The 22,690-nt window shown below is 40.5% G+C and overlaps 1 protein-coding gene across 3 annotated transcripts in view; it reads right to left on the reverse strand.

Annotated features, from left to right (window-relative positions):
- Positions 1 to 22,690, reverse strand: part of LOC141983316 (sodium channel protein type 5 subunit alpha-like) — a 100,031-nt gene that overhangs the window by 49,276 nt on the left and 28,065 nt on the right. For 2 of the 3 annotated variants that reach the window (XM_074946336.1, XM_074946337.1), the window contains exons 1-4: positions 10,205 to 10,326; positions 5,918 to 6,156; positions 5,380 to 5,571; positions 3,881 to 4,234 (exon numbers count right to left, since the gene is read on the reverse strand). In XM_074946336.1, the coding sequence (XP_074802437.1) occupies positions 3,881 to 4,234; positions 5,380 to 5,571; positions 5,918 to 6,156; positions 10,205 to 10,304 (885 nt within the window). In that variant the 5' untranslated portion in view covers positions 10,305 to 10,326. Of the gene's footprint in view, positions 1 to 3,880; positions 4,235 to 5,379; positions 5,572 to 5,917; positions 6,157 to 10,204; positions 10,335 to 11,843; positions 12,246 to 13,913; positions 14,097 to 15,109; positions 15,308 to 20,051; positions 20,194 to 21,983; positions 22,048 to 22,690 lie in introns of those variants that run through there. The other variant, XM_074946335.1, reaches the window with a different exon arrangement.

Genomic DNA, 22,690 nt, shown 5'->3' on the forward strand with positions numbered 1-22,690 from the left:
GAGAGGGATGAAATGAGTACTTACCTTAAAGTAACTGTGGTTCTTTGAGATGAGCTGTCTATATACATTCCACAGATGGTGTGCACATGCCCTTTGCACTCAAGTCTAGATTCTTTTGGCCTGCAGTGTCCATTGGGGGTCACACCTGTGCTCTGAGTGTTCTCATGCCTCCAAATGAGGGCATAAAGTGTGGAGCGACCCCAACTGCCCCTCAATTCCTTCGCCAATACAGAATCCTAATGCTATAAGGCTGTTGTAGCAGGGAAGGTGGGAGAGGAAAAATGGAAACACTATTCTGATCTTATTTCTAATCATTAAGGTAATGTCTAATTATTTACAAAGAATGATACGGCCACAAAGTGAATGAAAAGACTCAGACATTGCAGGGTTCTGACTCTGAGCCAGGGGTGGCAAGAAGGAACTGAGTGGCTTTTGGGATCACTCTGTCCTTTATGCCCTTCACTTGGAGGCACAAAGACACTCAGGGTGCAGGCATGGTCCCCAACAGACACCGCTGGCCAAAAGAATCTGAACTTGACTGCACGGGGCATGGGCACACCGTCAATGGAATGTATACAGACAAGCTCTGGAAGTTGCAGTATGGGTTTGAAGGGAGATTGTTTTAACTGGGATTCTTGAAAAAAGGTGTTGAAAGAAAAGGGACATTCATTTATGAAGGTCTGACTAAAAGCTCACTGAATTCAACACGTCTTTCCATTGATTTCAGTGGGCTTTGGGTCAGGTTTTAGAGAAGTCTGAGCAAACTGAGAGAACAAAGAAGTAAAATTCCTTTAAGTCATTTGGTAAGCCTTGAATTACAGCTCTGGCAGAATGTTTTGCATTAAAATCCTGGTGCAGATCTTGTGCTGCCAGTATTTGAAGAAGAAGTTCCCACAAACATTTTCTTCTTTGGCCTCATGTCCTAGGAATATGTGTGCGGGGCTTAGAGTGAAGGAGTAATGGACTGGTGCATCTATACCTTTGTCATCCCATTTAGATAAATATGGATTTTTTCATAACCAGACACTCATCTTGTGGGCCAAAGGAAGTTGTTATCCTCATTTTACAGATGGGGAAACTGTTTGGGTTTGTTTACAGATGGGAAGGGACAGAGATGGAGTGACTTTGTTAAGTCCACACAATGAGATAGCGGGAGAGCTAAAAATAGAACCCAAAAATCTAACAACATGCACCTGTGAAACATCACTTGTAAAACCGGTAAGAAGGCAGGAATAAAATAGAGGATCAGGAGACATTCAACATGTGGGAGTGAGGGAGGGAACCACCTTTCCACTGCTAGATCTGGTGGTTACCTAGTGAAACTGTATGAGAGTTTGACCTCAAAGGGAACTGCCCCCAACAGTGCATCCCCAGTAAATGTGTTCAGCAATGGGACGATGGGGACCCTAGAAGACCAGATTGAGAAATTTCCCCAAGGTCAGGACAGAAGCCGAAAGGACTAGAAGAGAATTCCTTAGGGAACCATGTCCACCTGATTCTGACATCTCTGCAGGGAACCTTCTCTGCAAAGGTAAGAGGTTGTGGAAGGTGAGATGCTATTGACTAGGAAGGGACAAAGAGTGATTAGTTTATGATGTTAGTGAATTCCCAGCTAAGCTTTCATAAGCTAAATGTGATATGTATATAGGGCCTGATTTTTTTAAATTTTGCAGACTGAAAACCATGCCAACTTAAAATTTCACAGCGACTCCAATGATTACTCAGATATTCTTACTCTACAGTGACAGATGCCACTGAAGTTAAAACTGAATCTCTGTAATCAGTAAGGGACCAAAGACACACAGATGATGAGTTCTTGATTTCATTCAGTAAATACACACCAGTCTGTTCATTATAGTAGTGCCCTTCTATAGCACCTTTCATCTCAGGATCTCAAAGCTCTTGAGAAACATTAATTCATCTTCCAACATCCCAGTGAGCTGTAGGGACAGTAAATATCATTCCCATTTTACAATAAGGGAAACTGAGGGAGAGAGAGATTAGGTGACATTGGGCAAGATACAGTGTGAATCAGTGATTCAGCTAGAAATAGAATCCAAATTTCCTGTCTCCTTGCCTTCACTCACCACTAAATCACAATCACAAGATGTGTTGGGTAGGGTGGCGGCATTGGGATAGGGATTTGGAGTAGCAGGGTATGCTGGGGGACAGGCCTGGGACACAATGGAAGGGTTCTGTGTTTTGTGCAGTGAGAAGGGAACACTCATCAGGGAATGCTGCAAGACTAGTTTGGTTTAGTATTACTGGACTGGTCTACACAAACAGTTAGTTCACAACAAGCTGGGGTGTAAATCTACCCCACATTAGCTTGCTGCTCTTTAAATGTCCATGTGGACCATGTAACTGCATACTAAAAGGTCCATAGTGAGCTTTGATCTAACCTGCTTTGAAACAGACTAAATGTTCTTGTAGACAAGTCCACTGACTCTACTTCTGTGACTTTCCTCAAACTCTCCCCTGAAAAGTGCCAGTTCTGGGTGAAACTTTGATTCAGGAAACCCCGCAGCAGAGAAAGAGCAACAGGATTCAGGTAAAAACCCTCTCTCAAAGAGGTTGGCAGGTTCAGGCCAGCTACTGGCAGCTAGTCTCCTAGGGTGGTAGTCCCATTGGCCAACTACCTCACTGTATGCGGACTGTTCAGCTCTTTTGTCCCAAGATCAAGGCGGTAGGAGTCCATGATCATTTACGATGCTTCGTATTGGACAAGACAGTTATCCCCAGATGGCTACCCCTTCTCCTGCCACACAAAGGTTTTGACAGCTTTAAATTTTTTCGTTTTATTGCACTAAGCTTCTTACTATAAGAGATCACTGCCAGTTCCAACCTACAAATTTAAAATAACACATATAAGGAGAATCTTTGGTCCTGAGACTCTTATCATTTGCACCGTGTAACTCTGTTAACTCCGATTCAGATACTCCGGATTTATACTGGTGTAAGCAAGAGAAGAATTGGATCTTGTACCCCATGAGTCTTTCACTGTATATATTTAATTTTGCAATGTGTTTTGAAATATGAGACTGGGAGGGGGGTGTGCCATGTAAACATCACAAGCTGATGTTTTTTATTAACTCTGAATGTCCTGGGTTTGCAATGTTTGTTTTAGGGATAATTACAACATCCCTGTAACGTTTGGTACCCTTAAGCTACTCTTATGTGCTTTTAACCTTAACTCCAACTGAACTTAATTTTTATTCACATCTTAATATTTGTTTGTTTGGCTTTTTTTAAATTCCACTAATATGCAGAAAGCAAGTTGGCAATGAAAATGTCATCTCAGAGTTAATGGGCCTGCATTTCCTTTTATATACGCTACTTATACAGTAGTGTAATTACACTGATTTCCATGTAGTTACTCCTGATTTAGCCTAGTGTAAAAGAGAGGAGAAGTAGAGCCAATGTCTGGCATCTAAAGAGACCTGAACTACGAGCCTGCATTGAGTTATGTACTGAAAGAATTCTGATTTCAGTGTGGCTACATATGGGTCCAGGGGCTGATTGCAAAGAACGCGGTGCAGACACAAGTTTTGATAATCATACACTTAGTGATAATTTACACCAAACTCCTGATAAGAAAATAAATTATTGCCAGTATTTTTTTTTCCTGTTAGAAAATTATTCCTCCCTGGAATGAACACTATCATGTGAAAGTGTTCATTGCTACACTACTGAAAGTGTTTTACTTTAAATATTAATAGGAGTTCTAAAGGTGAAAGACAAACGGGATTTTCTAGAGCACAACATAGTGTGGCCTCTTTATCAACATCTTTGAGGGACTTACCATTGAGTGATAAAAAGACAAGTCAGTATATTGTATACTACATATGCAATAAGAATAGAAAAATAGCTGGAAACTCACCACTAGGTTTCCTATCACCATGACGAGCAAGAAGACTAGAAGGCATAGTGTTTGCTCAGCTACCACCATACAACCCCACATGGTCTCAATCCATTCTCCACACAGAATTCGGAATATAATAAGGAATGAGTGGAAAAAATCCATAAAATGCCAACGTGGCTTGCAATCCTCACTTATTTTATGGCAATTTTCACCATAGTTTTTCCCAAAAAGTTGCATTCCTACCACGGCGAAAATAAAGACTATGATTGCCAGAACCAGGGTGAGGTTACCCAGGGCACCCACTGAGTTACCAATGATTTTAATGAGGGTATTTAAAGTTGGCCAGGACTTTGCCAGCTTGAAGACCCTCAGCTGTGTAAAAAATAAAACATAGCATTAGATAACAGAAGATTAGATATTCCTCACATTGCATTGTTTAAAAAGGGTTAAAAACATTATACATACATTTTAAACTATTCAAACACTCTGAAATGTAGGATATTTTAAAGTCGATATATGATCAATGCAATATAGACATACTGATTTGCACATGTGTTATATCACTATCCCCTGCTCTTTATCTGTTTGTGTCTTTTTGCTCACAGGCCCTGCAGGGTAATGACTGTTTCTTATCTATCTTTATAGAGAGTCCAGTCCAATGAGGCCCCAATCCTGGTTGTTGTCTTTGCACACTTCCATAAACATAAATTACCAACTTGCAATTTAAATTTCTCAGGAAATAATCTTGGGGGACAGCACATTGGCAGATTTCATTCTTCCGATATTTCCATGTCTCCTAGAAACAAAACTTTAATAACCTTCCTGATTAACCTAATTTGTACTTGATTTGCATTTACAATAATCAAACTTTTATATGCAGATGGTCTAAATTTTAGACCCACAACTCCAAGTTATTAGGAGTTATGGGTGTTCAGCACCTCTAGAAATCAGGCCACGTATCTATCTTGAGTTTTTTATGCCATCCATCACCATACTATACAGGGCACATAACCTGTTTAATTTTGAACATGTGAATAGTCCTATTGATGCCAACGTTTCTAGCTAAAAAAAAGACTGATATATATTATATGGATAGATAAACCAGCCACCTCTCTAAAACTCAGACTAGTAGATGTGCCTAGCGATTATATAATATAAATGATGCCTATTTTATTACAATTTTTCTCCATCTCCAGCTCTGCTTCTTCTTTCTCAGTTTCTCTGCTTTTGCTTTTCATCTGTTCATTCTCTGCTCCGGCTTTCACTGTATATTAATGTTGGGGGGTTTTTCTACCTCATTCACTCCATATGTTTTTAACCATCTCCAAGTTGAAATACTAATGCTGTATTAGTTTCAGTCAAATCCAAATGGGTTTGAAATCTGGCAAAATGTCTTTCCCATTTCTAGTACAGAGGGTTTACAAATTAATTTTCCTTGCACTGAATGGGGAGCACTGACATCCTCTATTATATTCATGCAAAAGGTTTTATGAGATTGAATCAGTATGAGACATTACCAGTCTGAAAGAACGTAAAACTGATAGGGTTCCTCCTCCTTTTCTGCCTTTAGTTCTAGGTAAACCCAATTCAATTAAGCTGAGGGTGACAATTAAGCTGTCAAAAATATTCCAGCGCTGCTGAAAATAGTAATAAGGATCTAGAGCAATGATTTTCAAGATCATTTCTGCAGTAAAAATGCCAGTAAAGACCTGTGACAAAGAAACAGTAAGTCATGTCAGCCAAAAAGGTACTCTTTAGACTATCTTCCTTTAAATATAGTAGCATAGCTATAGATAGGTCAATGAAATCTGAACAGCAGATCCTACTTTTATTATGTATTCATATAATGCATTGTCAATAAAAACTCTAAGCTTCTCTGCTGCATTCTAATGGATGTTTAGAATGTCTGAAAACCAAAAGTAACATCTGGGAACCCCATATCCCTGAAGTTGAAAGAAAGAAAGAGAAAGCTTTCTTTCTTATCAGCATTCTTTGTATTCTGGGTAGAAATATCCATAAATTCATTCTTGATATAGAATGTGACAATTCACTTACCATGTTGCCTACGCGAAGCATGAATTTAAATGTGTTTGTCATGTTATGGTGCTCTAATGCCATGAAGATAGTATTCATCACAATGCAAACAGTGATAGCAAGGTCAGTAAATGGATCCATTACTAAAATTGTCACTTTGTTCTTGATTCTCAACCATAGCGGACAACAGTCCCATACAAGATACTTTAGGGCAAAATCTTTCAAGCATGGAGGGTATTTCTGTTGTGATTCTTCAAGTTCTTAATGACAAACAAAAAACAAAGCAATAAACAGGTAATCAGTGGTGAGCCAAGTGGCAAAAGAAGGACTGCAACTAATTAAAGCACAGGAAAAAACCCCCAAATTCCATCACCTCACAAGTGATCAGGGAACTCTTCTTGATACTTTCTGAAATCATATCACTCATTTTCTACAGAGGCACTCCCTCACTCTGCAATCATTTTAAATACACTTCCTAGACCAGCGAATTAGTATTTTAACTCGTTCTCTTCAGATAAGGTCTCATTCAATACCCACTGAACTTCAGCAGGCATTGGATCAGGCCTTTATTCGTGAGACATACACTCCTACTGTCAACACCCTTAAAAATATGACTGGGGCAAAACCTTGCTCCAGATGCACCAAGGAATATAAAACTTAAAACTACTTTTGTGCTTTCTCCCCACTTACATGTTATAAATCTTGTGTGCAACATTACCAGTGACCATGCTGCATGCAATAAATAGCTCTGAGATTGATTAATGCTGAAGTGAAATGCCTGTACTACACTTAAATTTTGATTAGATCCACTTCACCTGATATCACACCTGAATCTTAGGAAAGTTTTAGATTCACATAAAGCCAAATCTCACTAGAGGCAAAACTCAGTACATACACATAGGTAACATTTTTTAGGCTCAAAATTGTCAGTGGATCTGGACAATGCTGGTGGAAACTGTACGTAAGGTTAACAGCTATTTTCAAGGATCTGAGAGTGGTGAAAAAAGTGGTGTGATTCTTCCATCTGGTGTATAGAATTTATTTGACTAAAACCATGTAATTTACATTATTTTAGGGAAGACTGGGCAGTGAGTGTATTACCTCTGCAGCAACTGATCATTCTGGATACTTGTAAACTATTTATAGTAGTAGCTGACAGTCTGTGCTGTTGCATGGGTGTAATTCGTAAAATCGTGTATGTAAAAAAAGACGAAAATGGCTGAGAACTTAAAAACTAGACAGTGACAGACTGCAAATCCAAGTGATGATTGAGCCTGGTGATATTCCAGACAAAAAAAGCTCTCAACCATGCTTGTAGCTGTTTCCATTTTTCCACACTGTGTTCCACACTGACTCCACAGACATTCTAGGCTTCAGAATCACGTTTGGGGTTGTTGTGTGTGCTGGGTGGGTGGTTCTGTTCATCTCTGTGTCTGTTGTACTGTGCTGGGAGAGTTTTGTGGATTTGTGTGGGTGCTAGTTAGGCACACAGGTTTGGTAGCTGGGCCAAGTAATCCGCCGTCTATGCAGTCTCCCTCACAGCACCAATGAAATTGTTGAATGTAAACTAGCTGTAAAGTAAGGGTGATTTTCTGAATTACCTCTGATATCACAATGGTCTAGGACTCTTGGCATGGCATAGATACAAGCCTTACTGTCACCAAACACAGCATGGGTATAATTCATAAAGTCAAAATGACTGAAAACTTTAAAAGTTTACTGCAAGAGACTGCAAAACCCAGTGATGATTCAACCTGGTGATATTCTGAACAAAAAAGGGTGCTCAGCCATGCTCAGACTGACTGTATAGATATTCTAGGCTTCAGAGTAACAACAGAATGACATTCTTGGGATTTTATTATAGAGATTACACACACCAAGAAAACAAACAAAAACAATAACCAACAAAACCCTATATTTAAAAAGCATTATTAAAGTTTGCAAAGTGAAGCAAAAGTTAAGAAATGCCAGAATTAAAGTTATCTGTGAAACTTTAATTTGGCCCCTTTGAACATATGCATAGTTTTTAATTCTATGATTACACCCTTTTTTCCCATAGCACCTGTGCCTCATTCAGTGCACAGGATGGATGGTTCTCACCTAATAAGCAGCTATTCAATATTTTGTTTTCTCCTCATTGATCAAAGTGTGGCCCCATGCCTTGTTTACTGCACACATTCAAACCCTGCTAGGAAGACAAAATTATTAAATTCCTTGTGGGCTTGTCTATGGCTCTCATCTTTATAGTATCTGAGTGCTTCACAAACAATTGATTTTTGCAAGATGAGGAGGTATTATTATGCACATTTTACAGGTGGGACAAAGACCAAAAAGCACATATGCTGTTGTAGACATAGAAGCTTGGCTCCTGGATGGGAGTTCCACCATTTGGAACTTTGGGGGGTTGAATTTGAAGGATGTTCATTTGGTTACTGGGGTCAGAAGGAGCAGGATCACAGTGGGGTCATAGAGCTAGACTGTGGTCAGGCAAGGAAGCACACAGCCAGACTCCTATAAGAATAGGTTTCCCCTAGTGGAGTAAGAAGCAGGATTGTTCTGAAAGCTATTGTTATGTTTGTTATGTTTAGTCTGGTGAAATAAAAGTTTAGTGGTTTTTCAAATCCAAAAGTTGGAGGTGTAGTCAATGGGGGGATTCTGAAGAGACCTGCAGGTCCCCTGAAATAGAGGGATCACCTGATATTTACAGGCAAATGTCTGAGAGGAAGATTAGAGAGATAAACGCATAGGTGCAGGAACTAGAGTTTATAGTTTGGTTGAATGGCTCTTAGCACACCCACTATACAAATTGTTCCAGCACCCCTGGGTGAAAGGCCATACTAGCAACCTAGAGATGCTGATGTTGAACAAAGTATGCCAGGGAAGGACAGGTCATGACAGTTGCTTTGCAGGTACTGCTTCAAATTTTCACCCCTCCCAATGCTTTTCTTAATGTTATTTATTTACTATTTCTGATAACCTATCAAAAAGTGATTTAAAAGACTGGTAGAACAATGGAGGGAATAGAATGCCTCATGTAGTGGGGGAGAGCCACTATATTTCAAGCTCTTGCTAATGCTACAGTATGACAACTAACAAAGAATGGGTACAAAATTGTTACAAATGTACTCAGCCCAGTCAGTTGGAAATTACTCCTAAAATCCAGGCCACCTCTTATCCCCACACCTGTTTTTTTCATATAGCCTACATATCCCCTGCCAAATTTCAAATCTCTGTTCAATGAATGGAGGGCACTAGAGCTTCTCAAATAAAAGGTCTCCAGAATTTTTTAACATGGGCAAAACAAAAGGTTTTTTCCCTAATCATTTTTTTCAGAAATGGCTAAACTGTTACAGCTAAAATTTTCCAAAATTGATCAGTCTGAGGTAGACATCCAGCATATAGGATTTCAGCCCAAAAGATTAATGTTTGGCAAAGTTATAAGCCGCTGGAACAGAATCTTATAATGAGATTTTTTCTCCTGCTGATAATAGCTCATCTTAATTAATTAGCCTCTTACAGTTTGTATGGCAATTTCCACCTTCTCTGTATGTGTATATATATATATATATATATATCTTCCTATTATATGTTCCATTCTATGCATCCAATGAAGTGGGCTATAGCCCACGAAAGCTTATACTGTAATAAATTTGTTAGTCTCTAAGGTGCCACAAGGCCTCCTTTTCTTTTTGCGGATACAAACTAACACGGCTGCTACTCTGAATCTTATAATGAGATGTGTCAGGTAACCTTAATAATAGGTGACACTACCAGACCCATCTATAATTATGTATAAAAACTAAATTAAAGGAATTTTAAGATGGCAAAGACAAGTACTGAAAAGTCTGGAAATGACAGAATTAATTTTGCTTGTGCAATCTTTATTTGGCTCCCTTGGGCATGTGCCTGTGATAGTCTTTCCCAATATCACAGTCTATGGCAAAGTCAAGAAATAGAACTCAGCTCTCTTGTATCCAGGTCCAGTGCCTTAAACACAAGAGAACGTCCTTTCTCCTTCTGCTACTCCTAGCTCATTCCCTGTCCATCCTGTGCACTGAATGAGGTGAGAGTCCTGTAGAATAAAAAGTCTGATCATGTAATTAAAGACTGTTTTATAACACATATTCACAAGGTAGCCAAATTAAGGCTGCATAGGCAACATTAATTCTGGAATTTCCTAACTATAGCATCTACAAAGGCTCTATTAGCAACTTTAATTTTTTTACTCTTGACATTTTGATGACATTCTGATCTTTCACATCAACATATGCTTAGGTTTGAATTAAAAAATGATGAGAAATGACTTACCCTCCAGGACACTGGTAATGACACTGACTGCACTTGCTGCCCTTTGTCTTTGAAGTGGCTCATTAAAATAATCCACTGACAGACGAGGGGCCAAATACATCTTGCTCGCCTCATCACATAAAGGGCTCTGCTTAAAGAAGTAAACATGGTTAGTAAAATACCACAAAACAAAGTGAAGTATCAGGCAGATGGGGTAGCTGTGGAGGTTAATATGAGTGAAGACATGCAGTGAATAAATGGGTCTCTTCTGCAGGAAATAGCCATTTAGAATGAGATGTAAAATGAAGGCCCTAATCCATTGTGGCCATTCTAGTTCCCAGGGTATTTGCATTAAGTCTTCTGCACAAATTTCAATTTGGTTAAAGAGATTCTGCCTTGCTACAATTCCTCTTTTATTGAGACTTCTGAATTTCCTATCCTGAATTTATCTGTAGTGTTTCTGCACATCATGAAACACCTAGCATGTTGCACACACGTGTCCAAGCAGATAGTCTATGCTATAATATTCTATTAATTTTGCTATCATGACCTCCCTCTCCTTCCCTCTCTTCATGGATTTGGGTTGGAATTATATAAAAATTTAATGGGGTTTGTATGCTTGCAACCAGGGCTAGATAAATGCAATGACCACCCATAAGTCCTAACATTTTGCACATTTTCCCCACTCCCTATCTTCTCAACTCTTTTATCCTACAGAAGGATCAACAGGTTGCAGATCTCCCATTGTGCATATATGATTTTCTTTTTACAGCGCCAGCTCTCCTCCGCCTGTTTTATTGCTTCTCCCTCTGTCCTGCCTATTCATCTCATCCCCGCTGGGAAAATTTTCACACACTCTCCAAAATTTCTGAAATCCCACATAAAACTTTTTCAAAGGATCTAAAATCTAACACACATCCATGTACAGTGCAGCTCTTTACTTTAGTACACTGAGAGATTATTAAAAATGGTTATATTACAGGCAGACTACAATTTTCAAACCATCATAAATTCTCCAAACAAAAGTGGATTTCCATGGGGATACCAAGGATCACTTATTTTCACTAAGGAGCATTTTCATGCCAAGTTATATCTTTCTATTGCAAACCATTTCAGCACAAGAGCTGCTCAAAAAAGATCACAAAAATTATTTTTCATATTAAAATATAGCTGAACTCATTGTGCTCAAATTTTTCACCACTTGGAAGAGACCAGACCTAGAAACTTTCAGGTTCCTGAAAAGTAAGTTTGCAAAAGTTCCAAACAGGTGAAAAAGGCAGTTTAGAATGGAAATACTTCGACCACTTTTACAACACTTGTCAGTAGCATGAGAACTGCGTTAAACTCATGTGGCCACTTTTTCTGCTGGAGTAAGCAAATGCAGATCCATTTACATCAGTGAAGTTCTATCTTCTTATTCAACTGATGAATTTGATCCACGATGCTCACACTGGTTCAGATTCTGTTCTCAACTCCACTGGAGTTACTCCAGATTTAAAATAGCATAGCAGAGAGCAGATTTTCCTCAATAGGTCCTGCCCTACTGTGTTTTTGTGGATGTTCAATATGTTAAAATACGTAAAGAAACCACAGAAAACCTTATGCTTCTGGAGGAAAACATAATATGAAGTACATGTTTTTAAAATTGCACTTTTCTTACCAAATCACCTATTCTAGAGTTTTCCATAACTGGGGGGAGCAATAACCCCTCAGGAGCAGGTGGTTCTAGACTGTATGCCCTGGTGCTTCCTCCTCCCATTAATGAAACCACGCCATTGTAACCATCTGTGCTGTTGCACTTGCCATTCTGCATGTAGTTTGGAGAAGCAGGATAAGAACTATGGCTCATTTGACTTTGCACACTCAGTTGTCTTCCAGTCCGTGCAACCAACAGTGACCCACGCTGGATTTCATTTTCCCCAGCACTGCTGACCTCATCATAACCAAGATAAGCTTTGGAGCCAACGTCTCTGCCAGATATCTGGAAATTGAATATGCTTCCATGGCTGAGCCTGCGCTTCATTTGATTTGCACTGGCACCATAAGTAAGACCAAGAAGAGCCTAAAAGTCCCAAAAAAGGAAAAAGGGGGAAATGGCACATCAAGCAATACATTTCCTGGGAATGATAAAGATTTTGAGTTCTCCCATCAACCATGGAAGATCCATAAGTCCTACTTTAGAATCATAGAATATCAGGGTTGGAAGGGACCTCAGGAGGTCATCTAGTTCAACCCCCTGCTCAAAGCAGGGCCAATCCCCAATTTTTGCCCCAGATTCCTAAATGGCCCCTTCAAGGATTGAACTCACAACCCTGGGTTTAGCTGGCCAATGCTCAAACCACTGAGCTATCCCCTCCCCCCCCTCTGAATTTAATATTCACGAGGCATATTTCTTAAAAAACTCTGCAGATTTCAGAAGTCACAGCACATACATGCATCATGGTATGTTTTATATAAGCGGACATGGAGAGGTTCCGTTTGTTATCAGCTAAGAATACCACAAGGATATGACTCTAACCCATGCCTGTATCAATACATTGTATTGTAAAGGCTTCTACCAAGTACTTGAATCTGAAAAATTATTTATTTTTGGGAGGGAACAGCAAATCTCCAGTTTGAGCCTCCCTCAGAGAGCTCTCTCTCTCTTCCTCACTAAGGAGCAGCTAGGATTCCAAGTTTCTACACCTTCATGGCCAAGTCTCCAAGGAGGTAAATATTTAGACACCTAAGAGCATAAGTGATTCCGAACAAAGACAGCCTTGCAATGGAGAAGCTGACCTGATTTGATAGTTCATGCTCCTTAAGCTCTAGTCCGTCTTAATGACACAAAAGCAAACCAAGAATGGGACAAAGAAGGGAACTCAGAGGACTACAATCAAGAAGTGAGGGAGCTTCCCTCAAGCCAGATAAAGCTATTTTGACACTGAAGGGTGAGGTACCCAAGACACGCCCCGTTAAACAAAACAGAACGAAGAACAAAGGAGTACCTGACCCCCCATCACTGCCACCTCCTTGGAAAGGTGAATGTGGCCCCTATCTCCCCCTCCTTCCCAAAGGACAAGGAGAAAATTCAGATGGGCCTCCCCCATCTCTAACCCTCCCAGAGATACAGGGATGGGGGCACCAGGAGTCCACTGCTTGCCCCCTTCATCCTCCCCCCTTAGCGGACCTAGGAAAAGCAGGTAATATTTATTCCCCCCTCCAATCCCCAACTTTCTAGGAGGGTTAGAGAGAGGGAAGGTGTTTAAAGTTACTCAAAAAGGATTTAATTTAGATTTTAAATGACAGTTATTGAAATCCTATCAGCTGAAGCAGGAATCTCTGGTAATCCCTGTAACTTCATTTCACTAAATATTGATTTTATTTTTGCAAAAGACTGTTTATGGAATTTTAACTGAATTCTAGTTCCAATGCAGTTTTGTTTCACTTCCTAATATGGCAAGAAATGCTTTTTTTATTTATATTTTTAAATGTTCATGAAACTACTTCTCTTACAGAAAATTCTGCAATGAAGGGTGACACCTCACTTTCATTATACCTTCTCTTTCACACATAACTTTCTCAAAAGTTTAACTTTTGCATTATATGCTTCCTTCCCAACTCAAAAGAGATTTTTTTTTAAAGATTGAAAAAGTGGATGTTAGCTTTTATCTATAAATACAGCCTACTGTTTCTTAATGGGGTTTTATTTGTGTTTTTGAGCAATTCTTGAATTTACACAATGAATTACCGACTTTCGTTGATCGTCACTGGACTGTGATTCGTGTATTTTTTTATCTTCCCCATAATCTTCTATCTCTAAGGACTTATTTTTCTTTCTCCTGTTGCTTCTATCTTTGACTTCTTTTGAGGGTAAAGGCGAGATTTCAAAAGAGCAAAGTGACATTGTATCATTTCCTTTATCAGCCAATGCCTAAAATTAAACAAACAAAACCATAGCTGATATTATCACTGCACAATTAGCATCTCAGTAAGGGAAAAGATTGCTGTGCTCTGTAATTCTTTCTTGTTAACAATTATCATTTCATATAGATGGTTAAAATACCAACACTCCTTGCTTTTGGTGCAAGCGGATCACAGCAGAAATTAGGAAGGATTTCCCACTCCACATAGAGCACTGAACAAGAAGTTACATGCTGTGTGTTTATGTGCAAACAGGTACTAGTCCCTAGCAGAGACAAAATATAACAGTCTGGACCATTCATGTGGTTCAACTTCCATTTTTGTATACTCACTACATATTTGCTTACTGTAAAAATACTCAATTTTTAACCTGATTCTGCATAATCTATCCACTTCCCAATATGAGGGCTTAAACACTGAAAATCACAATTTGTGTTAAGTTTTCAGTGATATTTTTCTGTACAAGAATTCTGCTCTCCAGGTGCTTGATCCATTGAAGTCAACTAGAGTCTTTTCATTTACTCCAGTGGGCTTTGGATCTAACTCTAAAGCAGTCAAAGAACAAAATTTATTGTATATTTCAATACAATATTCAATATTTCAATACAAAAAAATATTGTATATTTCAATATATATTCAATCCAGCCTTCTCACAAGCATAGAACAGCACAGCAGAGGAATACAAAAAATGTTCATGTCTCTCTGTGGAAACTATAGATTGGTGGAATTTTAGACATACTTTATAATATCAATTTGCTTACAGTACCATGGACTAATGTTATGTTCTGCTGTTCACTCCTCACAGCTACAATTTACCAACCAATAAGGGAAACATTCCTATTACTCTCGGCAGCAGTCTGATAATTTTAAATAAGATAGCAGTTGGCACCTCTTCTCATCAGTAACCACAGAGTCATTGTTAATACACACTCAAAGACAGGGAATGAATGATACATTTCACTATCAATATTATATACAGTTGGTGGAAACTGCCTAATTTTAACAAGGGAATAGTTCATGGACCTCTTGCTCTTTTTTTAACAGTTCCATGGCTTCCCGAAACTTCCTTTCCTTTGCCTCAGTTTCAGCAATAGTAGCTTTGTTCTGCTCTTCATATGCCATTGTTACTACAGCCAGGATCAAGTTGACCAGATAAAATGAGCCCAGAAAGATGACCAGCATAAAAAAGAGCATGTAGATCTTCCCAGAAGCTCTGAGAGTCTGTAAGCACAAAGTACACACTAACGTAAGAAGTCTGAAATGACATTTCAAGTCTAATTAGATTAATTAATATTGAAAAGCACATTGAAGATGTAAAGCACTATATGAAAGTAGTAAACATTATTCTAATTTTTTTTTTTAAAGCTTGGTCACATATCCATATTCCTGAATAAAATTCTTGGAAAGAACATTAAAAGAACCCTGCCCTCCACTCCCTCTCCTTTGGGAGTTAAGCCATGGCGATGAGGCAAACCCACAGCTGGACCAGAGCTGGTCACTCAGCTATGACTCACCCCTCCAGAAGAGCCTGCAGTGACATACTTATCCTTGGGCAGGGTCCAAGTCAGATGAGTCCAGGCACAGATATTTCACTCCAACTACCAAAGCTGTAAGTTCATCTGTCCAATAGCACCACGCAGCTAGGGACCCTCCTGCTGCCTTGCTGTGTTTCAGATTTCCTAGGCTTCCAGACTATAGTCGATCCTGTCCCTATTCCAGCCCCAGCTTTGCCCAAGCCTTGTTCCAGCCCACTCCCACCTTGTCTGTGTCCTATTCTGACCCTGCTCCAGCCCTGTTCCTGACCTCCTTCAGCCATGCACCCACCTCCTGACCCCCAGACCCTTGGACTGATTCCAGCCTTTCGCCAGCTTTCAGACTCTGACTATGATCCTGATTTGGCTTTTCTATGGACTCTGGCCCCGGTTCTGACCCTGAGCCTTTCCCTGGACCCCAGTTTCAGCACTGCCCTCAGCCTGGTCCTGGCTGTCCATCCAACTTTGACACCTGGTATTTGTTCTTGGGCACTGCTCCAATCACGAGGCCTGACTGCCTAGAACCCACAGTCTGACAATGCCTGTTCTGGCATCGAGGTCTGCTCCTATGAAAGTCAGTCATTGAGTCAGTTTTAATTGAGATTTGTCCAAATTTAATTTCAGGCCCAAATGGGAGAATGTTTGATGACTAGGGTGTCATTTTGGACCTGAGCACTTGATGCTGCTCAGACTAGACAGTCATCCAGATAAGGCAATATTAAATGCCTGTATGATGGAGATGGGCTGCTATCACTGACATGAATTTGGGAAAGATCCTCGGGGCAGATGAGAGACTGAAGAGAAGTACTGCATACTGGTCGTGGTTGGTGCTTACCACAAATTGAAGATTCTTCCTGTGAAAAGGATGCATCACCATATGAAAGTATGTGTCTTGTAAATCAAGGGTAGCAGAGCAATCTCCGGAAAGGATAATAGAAGTGAGGGTAACCATCCTGAATCTGATTTTTTGGATGAAATAGTTAAGGTTTCTTAGATATAGAATGGAATGCAGACCCCCAGATTTCTCGAGGACCAGGAAGTACTGGGAATAGAAGCCTTTTCCTCTGTGCTGGTAATGAATTTCCTCTATCACTCCCAATTCTAGAAGGGACCACAGCTCTTGAAGTAACATGGTCTTGTGATAGGAGTCCTCAAAAATGGATGGGGAAGGTGGGTTGGGAAAAGGGAGAGATGTAAATTGGATGACAGATTCCTCCTTCACTGTTCTGAGTACCCATTTGTCAAAGGTAATCAAGCACAGTAAAAGAGGAATAGGCATTATCTGAAAGGAGGCGATATCATCAGTGCACTCTCTTCAAGTGAAGAATCAAAATGATTGCTTCAAGGATGCAGTCATCTGGTGAGAAGGGCCTGCCACAGTTGAAGATGGCTGGTGTCTTTGAGAAAATCTTGACCTTCTCTTAGGAGGTATATAGACTGGAGTCTGCCAAAGAGCCTTCTCTGGGTTTAGTAAACTTTGCTGATAGGAAGGGCGACCCTTCCTATAACAGGAGTCTATAAATTGTCCAAGAGAGTGAGCAGGTTCTCCTGCACAGTCTCCACCTGGACCTCTACAGAGGTAGCCATGCTCCTCATGAGGTCCTGAAAAACACTGAAATCTTCTGGGTCATGGGGGAGAGAAGTTGACTCCAGAGTTACTGCTTCATCTGGCAAACATGAAGAAATGTGACGAGGGTAGAGGAACATTTGGTGACCCCTCCAATTATTCCCCCTCCTCCATAGAAGAAGGACTCCTGCACTATGGAAAGAGGAGACTTTCTCCTAGAAGGTGCATGAGATGGAGGTCTAGAATCTTTTGGGGCATCCAAAGGCCAAGGAGGAAAAGGCATGGCCTGAGACATCTATGGTGAGGGACTCCAAGCTGAAACTCCCCTGTAGGGAATACAACCCTATTCTTTTGGCCTGGTATTTGAAGACCTGTAGGGTAATCTAAAAGATCTGGAGGAAGAAACAGAGTCCTCTCTCTCAGAGTCCAAAGAAGAAACATAAACATCCTCAGGACAGGGAGGAGCAGTTCCCGTCAGAGTTCTAGGAGGTCTGGGTATTGGAGACAGATGAGGTTCAAAAGCAGGCAGAAAAACTTGTCAGCGCCAGTGGTGCCAGTAAATACAGAGAGTGCACCAACAATGCCACATGCATCATCATTGTCAGTGGAGCCAGCATAGCTGCAGAATACATTAGCAGTGCTGGATGCATGGCTGGTGCTGGCATAATCAGTGAGAGCATAAACAGAGCTGGCATGACTACAGAGGGCATCAAGGGAGTTAGCAGAGCTGAGATAGCGACAGCGTGCATTGATGGCATCTGTTGCATCGATGGGGCAAGCTGAGGATTCAGCTACACCAACGGGGTGTCAGGTAAGGAAAAGCCAAGGATGGTGCTGAAACAGACTAAACCAGTGGAGAGGAAGACGGATCCAGCATGGGGGAAGACATCGGTTTTGGAAGCCATAACAGAGCCAGAGTCAAGGGTGCTTCCTCAGACAGTACTGGGGAACGCTTAGATTTGTATGGTAAAGAAACAATATCAGAGGACTTATATGAGTTTTTGACAAAGTCAGAGTCTGGAATGCTTCAAATATGATAAAGAAGACAAAGCATGAGGTTTCTCACCCAACTTGTGCTTTGTGTGAGAAATGGCTGGAGGTGTACTGCAGGTTTAATCAGAATCCACTGTGTAACGGTCAGGGCCCATTTCAGATGCACACTGCATTACCTCCTTTATGAGGTGAATCTTCAAACTACTGTTTGTTTTTTAGTCCTGGTGGGGAAGGAGTTACAAATGGAGCATTTGTCATTCACATGTCCCTCATCTAAACACCGAAACTGATGTGCCTATCCAAGACAGGAAAAATAGCCCTACACCTTGCACACTGTTTAAATTCTGGGGAATTTTTATAAAAAATCTCCCAGGAACTTGTAAAACTACAATGACTAACTAACTGAACTATTAAACTATTAAGACACTAACTAACTATATATACTAAGACTCAGAAAGATGGTTAACTGAACCAAAGCAACGCGGAGCTCCAACTGTCACCTTGGGCAGTTAAAAGGAACTGAGAGAGAAACAGCAGTCACGCCCTTTATGCCCCACCTGATAGCATGAGGGGAGTAGGGGTTCATGTGCCACCTAATGGTATTACCGGCAAAAGTCTCTGACTTGAGGGCACTGGGCGCACACACACCTATAGTGGCATGTATATGTGCACAATCACTTGAAGGAGAACTTCTTTTTCTCTCTTTAAATTTTAAATACTTTATACATTTATCCAGTTAGGTTACTACTTTACTTAGTACAGTAACTCCTCAGTTACCATTGTAGTTATGTTCCTGAAAAATGCTACTTTAAGCTAAATGATGTTAAGTGAATCCAATTTCCCCATAAGAATTAATGTAAATAGAGGGGGTTAGGCTCCAGGGAAATTTTTTTCGCCAGACAAAAGACTATATATACACATATATATATACACATATATACACACACACACACATACACATATATATATACATACACACACACACACATACACACACACACACACACATATACACAGTATAAGTTTTAAATAAACAATTTAATACTGTACACAGCAATGATGATTGTGAAGCTTGGTTGAGATGGTGGAGTCAGAGGGTGGAAGAGGGTGGGATATCTCCCGGGGAATGCCTTACTGCTAAATGATGAACTAGCAATCGGCTGAGCCCTCAAGGGTTAACACGTTGTTAATGTAGCCTCACACTCTACAAGGCAGCACGAATGCAGGGAGGGGAGACAGCATGGCAGAGAGAGACAGAGACATACACCATGTGTGTGAGAGAGAGACACACATTGCCCCTTAAAGTACACTGACCCCACTCTAAGTACATTTCCTCTTTAAGTAGATTAGCAAGTTGCGAGAGCAGCTGCTGCCAGCAAGCTCCCTCCGTCCCAAACCCTGTGGTGCCCCCCCTCCTCTGTGGAGATAAGATACAGAAGCGGGGGAGAGGGGGACATCCTGACATTAGCACCCCTTTTCCCCTCCCCTGCACAGCAAGCGGGAGGCTCCCGGGAACAGCTCCAAGGCAGACGGCAGGAGCAGCACATGGCAGTGGTGAGAGGGACAGCTGAACTGCCCAGCAATTGATAGCCTGCTGGGCTGCTGCCGCACAGGGAACTTAGGGGAGCAGGGAGCTAATAGGGGAGCTGCTGGTCCACCCTGGTTCCAAGCCCCTACCAGCTAGCTCCAACAGGCTGCTCTTCCTGCAAGCAGTGGGCAAAGCAGGCGGCTGCCAAACAACGTTATAGGGGAGCATTGCGCAACTTTAAACGAGCATGTTCCCTACTTGATCAGCAATGTAACAACGAAACAACGTTAACCGGGATGACTTTAAGTGAGGAGTTACTGTATTTGAAATAAGTAAATCTTATACCTGTTGATAGAGACGCTCCCAGTAATCCTGTGTCATCAGGCGGAACAAGGAAAGAAATGCCCAGCCAAATGTATCAAAACTTGTGTAACCATAATCAGGATTTTCCCCGACTTTGAGACATATATATTTATCTGGACAGGTGCTATAGATGATAACAGAAAAGTGATGAAAGCTTAAAATGTGCAAATTTAAAGGGAAGCAGCTTCAATTCATGTGTAAGTTCAGGTTTCAGAGTAGCAGCCGTGTTAGTCTGTATTCACAAAAAGAAAAGGAGTACTTGTGGCACCTTAGAGACTAACACATTTATTTGAGCATAAGCTTTCGTGAGCTACAGCTCACTTCATCGAATGCATAAAAGTGGAAAATGCAGTGAAGATGTTTTTATACACACAGACCATGAAAAAAAATGGGTGTTTATCACTTCAAAAGGTTTTCTCTCCCCACCCCACTCTCCTGCTGGTAATAGCTTATCTAAAGTGATCATTCTCCTTACAATGTGTATGAAATGGCCCACCTTGATTATCATACACATTGTAAACAGAGTGATCACTTTAGATAAGCTATTACCAGCAGGAGGGTGGGGTGGGGGGAGAAAACCTTTTGAAGTGATAAACACCCATTTTTTTCATGGTCTGTGTGTATAAAAACATCCTCACTGCATTTTCCACTTTTATGCATCCGATGAAGTGAGCTGTAGCTCACGAAAGCTTATGATCAAATAAATTAGTTAGTCTCTAAGGTGCCACAAGTACTCCTTTTCTTTTTGTGTAAGTTCAGAATATATTCAACTATATTGAAACTCAAATATAGGGACTCACTTCTTCTGTGAGACCTGCAAACAGTATCCCATGCTATGCAAATGTTCTCCAAAGCCCTGCGATAGTTTGGTGGGGAAGAGGGACACAGAGTGGAAGGGTAGAGACAGTAATACAAAAACAGATGCACACAAGTGCATTTTTAATTATGTAGATGTATGTATGTGTTTGTGTATTCTATATAATATTTCCTATTCCAAATTAACACTTTTCTGAGTCTTCCAGTGTATCTTGTCTTAAAACATAGTCTGACTGAAATCAAAGGGAATATGGGTGCAGGAGTAACTGTTTAGAGGATCGATCTCTACATCTATTTCTGGCACTGTGAGCTAAGATGATTTTTAGATTGTGAATTATAAGACCTTCAAGGCAGAGGCTGACTTTTCTGTGTCTTGCACAGAGCAGAGCACTTGCCAGACTGTGGCCCAGGCTTACTCAGCCACACAAAAAACAAAAGGGGAATAAAGATCCTCACTCCCGAAACTCTCTTGCACAGCCTTCCTGTATCTCAACTGCAGGGACAGGGCACTGGGTAGAGAAGGAATCCGGGGCTACATGTTTGGTACTTTCCCCCTGCCATACTCAGGCCTTGAAAGCAGGCAGGGAATAGGTGAAGCCTTGCGTTCACAAGCCCACCCGCATCTGAAACTCCCTAGCCTTTTTCTCAGTCTTCTCTTCCTACACCACTGGGGAGGGGAAACGTTTGGGTTAGATTTTTTTTGTCTGAAATGATGCACCCATCCTTATTAGAAACACTGAAGTTAATCCTTCTTCCTTCTCCACAGCTCATTCTCTTAAAATATAATTCACTAAATGGAAAGGTATATTAAATGCATTCCTAAGAAGAAAGTTAAAGTAATTGCAAGAACATCTACCAGGAGGCCTGGAAATAATTTAGACCTGAATAAGGAAACCACAGGGTTGAGCTTTATCCCCTATCCTTCATTAAACTGTTTTATTATTTGTATATATATTTTCATTATCCTTCTTCCAATTACTGTTGTTGTTAGGAACCTGAAATCTGCTTTTTTACATTAGTCACTGGTGGACTGAGTTAAGCCAAAAGATATGGAGCAAAGAAAGAAAAGAATCAAGAAAGATTGTAGATTGCACTTACCCAGCATCTGAGCCATTGCCACACAACAAGCTATCACTGGTGCCATTCTTCTTGAGAACATTTTCTACAATAAAAATGAAAGCAGAGTAAATCAAAAATACTTTTTAACATCAACCCACTAAATGAATATGAATTGTAATACACACACACAGGTAAAATTGGCATTTGATTATTAAAAATAGTTATTCATGTGTAGAGTAGCTGGAGTTCTTTAATATGTTGTTGTTCATTCCACTCGATGCACCCTATGCACTAGAGATTAGAATCTTTTGGCCAGCAGTGTCCATTGTGTCCCTGCATGTACCCTGAATGTCCTTATACTTCCATACTAAGGGCATAAAAACGTGGTGCATGCCCAACTGCCACTCAGTTCCTTTGCCACTGCAGAATCCATATATAATAGGACTCTGTAGTAGTGGGGAACAAGGGCAGGTCATGGAATACATATATATGGGCAACACATCTTGAAGAATTCCAGTTACTGTATAGGTAAGTAATTTTTCTGTCTTTGAATTGTTCCCCCCCCCCTCTCTATATATATACATATATTACATTCTTGATAACTCCCAAGCAGTGATCAGATATGACGAGGTAGGTGCTCAGAGTCTATCTAAATAGAGATTGCAGCAATCTGCGAAAAGAAGTGTCCAACTTGAATGCTTCCATTACGGAAAAATGCTTGGTAATAGTCTATAGTCTATACTAAA

This window comes from Natator depressus, chromosome 2 (assembly GCF_965152275.1).
Source record: "Natator depressus isolate rNatDep1 chromosome 2, rNatDep2.hap1, whole genome shotgun sequence".
NCBI classification, from domain to species: domain Eukaryota; kingdom Metazoa; phylum Chordata; order Testudines; family Cheloniidae; genus Natator; species Natator depressus.